The sequence below is a fragment of the Chlorocebus sabaeus genome, chromosome 26 (assembly GCF_047675955.1).
Source record: "Chlorocebus sabaeus isolate Y175 chromosome 26, mChlSab1.0.hap1, whole genome shotgun sequence".
Classification (NCBI taxonomy): domain Eukaryota; kingdom Metazoa; phylum Chordata; class Mammalia; order Primates; family Cercopithecidae; genus Chlorocebus; species Chlorocebus sabaeus.
Window position 1 is genome coordinate 4,668,568 of NC_132929.1, and position 7,566 is coordinate 4,676,133.

At 46.8% G+C, this 7,566-nt stretch overlaps 1 protein-coding gene across 1 annotated transcript; it reads left to right on the forward strand.

Moving 5' to 3' along the window:
• The first annotated feature begins 1,567 nt into the window (after positions 1-1,567).
• Positions 1,568-3,220, forward strand: NDN (necdin, MAGE family member). Its single transcript, XM_008017380.3, has one exon. It carries the CDS (start codon positions 1,682-1,684, stop codon positions 2,645-2,647), a length of 966 nt encoding a protein of 321 aa, XP_008015571.2. The 5' UTR covers positions 1,568-1,681; the 3' UTR covers positions 2,648-3,220.
• Positions 3,221-7,566: the final 4,346 nt, after the last annotated feature.

The following is a 7,566-nucleotide window of genomic DNA, read 5'->3' on the forward strand; positions in this document are numbered from 1 at the left end:
ATAAGTCTGTTCAAGAGACATTCTTAAAAACAATGAATTAGCATATTTCTGTAAGATGCTCCCAAGAAAGTGGTAAATATCCATAAATAGAGGAAGGAGAAGGAGAAGTAGACGGAGAGGAGAAGGAGGAGGTGGAGGAGGATGAGGAGAAGGAGAAAAGTGTTGAAATAATTCCAACTAAGACTGATATCTAGGAATTACCCTGGTGAAGTGTGAAGCTAAAGAGCCTGTTGGAAAGACTGGTGTGGGAATGGCTCTGCCAAAAGTGTTATGTGCATGCAAACCCAAAGAGAGAGAGCACAGAAAACCCTTCAACATCAACCTGCTTGAGGAAAAATAAAGTGACAAGTGGGAAAAGATATATACTCACAGTGAGGACTCTAGACATGTTAAGACAATTTTTAAATGTGCTTTTGACTTCGAGTGGCAATAATTAGACTTAAGACAGCATATTTAAGAAGCTACTGATGAGAAGAAACCCTGGATGCGCTGAAGGACCACATCAGCCCAGACCAAGGATGCTGAAGCAGCATCAAGGCCCCTGGTTTCAGAGGCTCCAGCAATGACCCTTCTTTTCATGGAGAGCCTGTAGGAGTGACAGTTTTGTCTTTGCCCAGTGGGAATCTGTTTTCTATACTTGGAAAACAGGGTTACCCATGTTGCCCCTGCTACCCTTGGGTCATCTCAGAGACACTACCAGATATTACCCATGAGACCTAGTTTTTTTTTTTTTTTAATCTCAGGGAGGACTTGGGTGTGGCTTCCAACGTGGAGGACTCAGTAGCTTCAGAGAGGGTCCTGGGAGAAGGTGAATCGGAGAATGAGGGTGCTGGGCAGAGGGAAAAAGCATTATCATACAAGTTTGTGCTAAAAGATATAGCAATCCTTCTGCTATGGACTAAGTATGGAAAAAAATAAAATGGAAGCAAAGTGACCCAAAGGAAGTGTAAAACCCAACTTTATGCCCACTAAAGCATTAATGATGCTCTAAGTCCGCTGCCTACTTAAAAAGTTCACAGTTCACATGGGTTGACAGGAAATTACGTTAAGGACACGCTGCATTTCTCCTTTTCTTATAACCCCTCTAATTTGGTAGGGAGGGAGTCAATCATTTTTTATTGGAATTTCTCAGGATTCCAACCTCAGACATACACTTTACACATTTTCTTGGACAAGCCCGACTGTTCCTCTCACTCGTTCGCATAAAGCTCAAGTTTACACAGCCGCCCAGGCCTTTCTCTGGGACTCTCATATTTAACTTAATTCTGGATATATCAGATAAGCGTTTCCCAAGAAACTTGACCCCAACATCCCAAAAACTTCAGTTATCATCTTTCCCCTAAACTGGCCCCTTCTCCAGTACGCATCCATCGCACTCTTCTCCTGCCCTAGATCTCCTCAGCCCAAACGGGAAACCCCGGGATCACTCTCCCCGCAGGTGAAGCCTAGCCAGGGACCCTCCCCGTCGGGGCTCCGCGCTGCCCCGCCCGCCCCCAGCCGCTGGCCGAGGCTGCGGTCGCGCAGGCGCAGTGCCGCGTCCCGCCGCCGCCCCGCCCTGCCCGCCGCTGCGGAAGGCGCCGCGCACAGCAACGCGCACTTCCTCTCCAGGAATCCGCGGAGGGAGCGCAGGCTCGAAGAGCTCCTGGACGCAGAGGCCCTGCCCTTGCCAGACGGCGCAGACATGTCAGAACAAAGTAAGGATCTAAGCGACCCTAACTTTGCAGCCGAGGCCCCCAGCTCCGAGGTGCACAGCAGCCCTGGGGTGCCGGAGGGGGTTCCTCCGTCCGAGACCCTGGCAGAGCCGCAGAGCCCTCCTTTAGGCCCGACGGCCGCCCCGCAGGCCGCGCAGCCTCCCCAGGCCCCGAGCGACGAGGACGACCCGAAGGCCCTGCAGCAGGCCGCGGAGGAGGGCCGCGCCCACCAGGCCCCGAGCGCGGCCCAGCCCGGCCCGGCCCCGCCAGCCCCGGCGCAGCTGGTGCAGAAGGCGCACGAGCTCATGTGGTACGTGCTGGTCAAGGACCAGAAGAAGATGATCATCTGGTTTCCAGACATGGTGAAAGATGTCATCGGCAGCTACAAGAAGTGGTGCAGGAGCATCCTCCGGCGCACCAGCCTCATCCTCGCCCGGGTGTTCGGGCTGCACCTGAGGCTAACCAGCCTGCACACCATGGAGTTTGCGCTGGTCAAAGCGCTGGAGCCCGAGGAGCTGGACAGGGTGGCGCTGAGCAACCGCATGCCCATGACAGGCCTCCTCCTCATGATCCTGAGCCTCATCTACGTGAAGGGCCGCGGCGCCAGAGAGAGCGCGGTCTGGAACGTGCTCCGCATCCTGGGGCTGCGGCCCTGGAAGAAGCACTCCACCTTCGGGGACGTGCGGAAGCTCATCACTGAGGAGTTCGTCCAGCAGAATTACCTGAAGTACCAGCGCGTCCCGTACGTGGAGCCGCCCGAGTACGAGTTCTTCTGGGGCTCCCGGGCCAGCCGCGAAATCACCAAGCTGCAAATCATGGAGTTCCTGGCCAGGGTCTTTAAGAAAGACCCCCAGGCCTGGCCCTCCCGATACAGAGAAGCGCTGGAGGAGGCCAGAGCTCTGCGGGAGGCTAATCCCACTGCCCACTGCCCTCGCAGCAGCGTCTCCGAGGACTAGCCGAGTCTGGAGGCAGATGAATGGTCTCTGACCCTCACCGGGGCTGTGGAAGGGTGGGGGTGGGTCATTAGAGTGTTCAGGATTTACAGTGCAGTATTCACGTGTAACTTTTACGTTTTCAGTACAGTGCTTTTATACCTTTAATGCAATGTTGTATTCATTTGGGTACTATTGTGTAGTATTTAGGATGTATGCATGTTTGTTTCTATGTAAGCTTGGTTGGTGCTTTCGCTTTTGTGGTACCTTTCTTGGATTTTTGTATCAGAGACGTGCTAAACTGATGAAGTACATTGAGAACGTTTCCATCTGATTATTTTACATGGGACTGACATGTGTGTTGGGGTAGACTGCTCCTGCAGAGTTTGGAAAAACTCACCAGCAAAGCCGGCCTAACCAAGAAATGTCAAGGCCCTCATGACCTTGCTGGGGACTGAAAACATCCTCGTGGAGTAAACTAATTTGAACTGGACTGGTCTCAATGTGAGAGCACTTGGCACACTTTACTAAACACATATACAACCCCACCGTGAGTCAACTTTAAAGTAAACATTAAAGATTCTTGTGATACAATCATTTCTGGAAGTGTACGTTATCATTTTAACAAAGCAGTATGGTTGGGAGTGAGACAATTCTCTATTTTACAGTATACACAGATATAACTATTTCCCCTAATGGGGTGGGAAAATCGCTACTCATGATTACTCCTTAATTTGTGAAGTTTGTAGTTTTGTCTTTAAGTGTAACTCATATTTATTTCAAAAACCTGCACAAATATAGAAAAGCATAAAAAAACAGTAAGATTGTCCATAATCACATCCTATGGGAATAAAAACCAAAAATAATTTCCTTCCCTTAAGTTTCTACATTTTATTAAAATTAATAGATGCTTTGTGGGCACTTAAAGAGTGAGACATTGTACATGAGCCCTGACATGTATTTTTCTCCTTTTATCTAATCCTCACAACAGGCCTGTCAGGCAGGCACCAACTGCCTCTGCACCATGGAGGAAACACAGGAATAATGTAGGTAATGAACTTTCCATAGCTCATAAAGGTTAATAAGAGAAGGAGCTAGGACTAGAACTTAGAATGAATCCAGAGTCCACATTTGTCCCCACCTGCCTTCAACTCCCCTACACCCTGTGGTTTTTAGGTTATTGATTTTTAACTTTAAATTTCATGTGGGAGCCCACACTCACATGGGTTCATGGGCCACACATACAAAAAGGCTAGGAATTTTATTTTTCTAATTCTTAGGATATTTTGGAGAAAGCAATATCATTCTGATTGTGCAAATTAAGAAACTTACTTTTGGAGAGATTAACCTAATAAAGTGATATTCCTGTTGAGCAGTGAAGCTGGGATTGGAAACGTAATCTTTCCTGAGGGTTGGAGGTGAAGGTGCTTTCTCTGACAAACACACAAGACACCTAAGAGAGGGAGGTGGGTTGCCCATCAGGAGCGGTGAGCCACTAGGTAATCCTCAGAGGATGGGATGGGCTACGAGTGGGCTTTAGGGGCAATGCCTGAAGAAAAATCTCTTTGTGAATTTTTAGTCCTGTAAGGGGTAAGGGGGAGAAAAGGGGCTTTAATAAGAACAGAAGTCCTTTAAACTACAAAAGAGTGGGAAAGACCATTTGGCCAAAGCCAGAAACTCTGTGGAAGACTAATAATGAAGAGGACACGTGTCACATAACACCTCAAAGAAGTAAACTGGGAGTCCTATTAGGGTGAGGGAATTATAATTTGGATTGGGAGCTGGAATTCCCAACACTTACTGGCACTACTTAACAGGTGGGGGCGGGTGCTGGAAATGCTGAAGCCCCTGTTCATGCTGAGATGAAATCCATCCCAGTTTAAAAGCTTCCGGTGAAATATTTAAAGGGGGTTCTGTGGGGAAAGGGGGACATTTCTGCAATCACCCAGGCAGGAGTGACCTGGCTTTGATGGCACCTCTTACACAAAACCAATGTGAGTGTCTCACCGCTTCAGAAGTGTTAGGATTGTTTAGAAATCTTACCTCCCCACAACCCATCAAAAAGTTTCTCCAGAATCAAAATAAATCTGCCCCTTATCATTTAAAATTGTGGGGATATCCAGGATGTTTTGTTTCTGGAGTAGGACTATGGGCTGTTGTTCCTGCCACACACAGTGCTGGTCATTTTCTCTAATGCCTTAATACTCCCCTCACTGCTGGATTGATGCCTTGCAGGAGCTATAACCCCTGTGTACTTCTTGCAGTCAAGTCCAGAAATCACTAGGCAAACAGTCCCTTTACATCCCCATTTAACTCCTTGTTTTGTGTCCACTTTCCCTCTCTGCTGTGAGAGGCACGGAGAACCACCCTTTCCAAAGCTGTCCCAAGTTCATTCACACAAGCACCCTAGCCAGGCCATAGAAGACCTAGCCTTTACAGGAGAAACAGAATGTCAGAATGTGAGAAAGGAGTAAGGCATGGGGCAGAGCGACTCTTCCCCAATGCTGCCTAGGAGGCAGCCAGACCTAGAGAAAGAGGCTTCCAGATGTGAAATGAGTTTACTTCATCACACCTGATCCTGCAGAGATAGCAGCTTTGGGCACGGGGAGAGAGCACCCAGCAGCTCTCTTGGATTTTCATGCTGGGCTCTACATGGAAAGACTGGAGAGTTGGTCAAACATTTACCAAAAGATTCACCTACCAGGTCCTGGGATGGGTCAGTGGGGAAGGGGTCAGTAGGTCCTCAGTGTTGCAGTCCAACATGACAGTGTGCTGAAGGCCAGACTGCTGTGGGTGGGAGAGGCTCCCCTAACTCCCCATAACATGTGAACTTCTACCTGCCAGCTGGAACCTCATTTCTTCACAAACACCTGCAAACGTATTTCAATTTGTTAATTTCATTTTATGAAAGACATGAAGGGAAAAGGGATCTTTGCAAATTTAATATAAAATATAAAGACACCTAGTGTAAGCTGTCCTGAGAGGAAATAAATAACTGTAAGCAGTATCATTATTAAATAGAAATCTTTTAAGTGAACTTCTTATGCAGTTAAATATTTCCTGTGCTTGAAAACCCTTTTAGGTCCTTCTCCAACTTGAGTCTTACCTGACCAACTCATGAACACTACTTACTGGGAGAACGCTCTCCCTAACCTGTAAGCACAGCCATGTTCTAAATGCACTCAAAATACACATACTGGTTATAATTATGTGCCTTTTATTTCTCTCCTCCTGGATTGTTACATACTTAAGGGTTAGAATTGTCTGTATCCTGTTCATTATTTCCTTGATACTTGATGTAAGGATGGGCCATAATGGATGCATTTGATAAATATTTGTTATGTAAGTGAAGTAACTCAAAATATTAGAAAAGACCTACCCATCCACATGAGAAAACGAAACCATACGTGGCCGACAACAATTAGCCAATATAAAGGGTGCAGTGGTTCACGCCTGTAAACTAGCACTTTGGGAGGCCGAGGCAGGTGGATCACGAGATCAGGAGATGAGACCATCCTGGCTAACACGGTGGAACCCTGTCTCTACTAAAAATACAAAAAAATTAGCCAGGCGTGGTGGGAACCTGTAGTCCCAGTTACTCGGGAGGCTGAGGCAGGAGAATGGTGTGAGCCCAGGAGGTGGAGCTTGCAGTGAGCCGAGATCACACCATTGCACTCCAGCCTGGACGACAGAGCAAGAGGACCCCATCTCAAAAAATAAATGAGATGGAGGACAACTCCATCTCAAAAAATAAATAATAATAATAATAAAGTAGAGGTAATGTAGGGTGGGTGTGCAGTGGCTCATGTCTGTAATCTCACCACTTTGGGAGGACGAGATGAGTGGATCACTTTCCTTTTTAGAAAAACTACTAGATACTGGGTTATTTTGTTAGAGTGTTTGTAGCAATGATTCTTGAAACAAGCTTTTGCTTCCATTGTTTTTCTGCCTTCTTTTTTTTTTTTTTCTTTCACTCACTAATTTCTACTTATCTACATTACCTCCGCTTTACTTTTTTTTTTTTTTTTTTTTTTTTTTTTTGAGGCAGTGTCTGACTCTCTTGCCCAGGCTGGAGTGCAGTGGTGCGATCTCGGCTCACTGGAAGCTCCTCCTCCTGGGTTCACGCCATTCTCCTGCCTCAGCCTCCTGAGTAGCTGGGACAACAGGTGCCAGCCACCGCACCTGGCTAATTTTTTGTACTTTTAGTAGAGACGGGGTTTCGCCATGTTAGCCAGGATGGTCTTGATCTCCTGACCTCGTCATCTGCCCGCCTCAGCCTCCCAAAGTGCTGGGATTACAGGCGTGAACCACCGCGCCTGGCCGGAAGCCATCATTCTAAGCAAACTATCACAAGGACAGAAAACCAAACACCGCATGTTCTCACTCATAGGTGGGAGTTGAAGAACAAGAACACATGGACACAGGGTGGGGTACATCACACACTGAGGCCTGTGGCGGGTGGGGGTGGGGGCGGGATAGCATTAGGAGAAATACCTAATGTAAATGATGAGTTGATAGGTGCAGCAAACCAACATTGCACATGTATGCCTACGTAACAAACCTGCACGTTGTGTGCATTTGCCCTATAAAGTATATATATATAAAAAAAAAGCAAGAAAGAAACAACTTATTACTAGATAAATGGGCCAAGGACACAGAGAGGTCAGTGCCTTAATAGTAAACACAAACATCAAATGAGAAAATGAAAAACAAATACAATCTCACTAATTAAGTAAAGATACTTTGTCTATATGAATTGATCAAATATATAATAAAAATGAATATCCTGTACTAGCAAGAGTGAATAGAAATTGGCATCCTTGGACCCTGCTATAGTTGTATAAATTACTACATGCTATTTTATGCATTCATTCAGAGTGCGTACTGAGTGCCTAATATGCTGCAGAGGCAGGGCTAGGAGGTAGGGATGCAAGAGTGAACAG

What these genes read in the sequence shown, in the direction of transcription:
- NDN (XM_008017380.3), top strand. Translation starts at nt 1,682, where the DNA reads ATGTCAGAACAAAGTAAGGATCTAAGCGACCCTAACTTTGCAGCCGAG.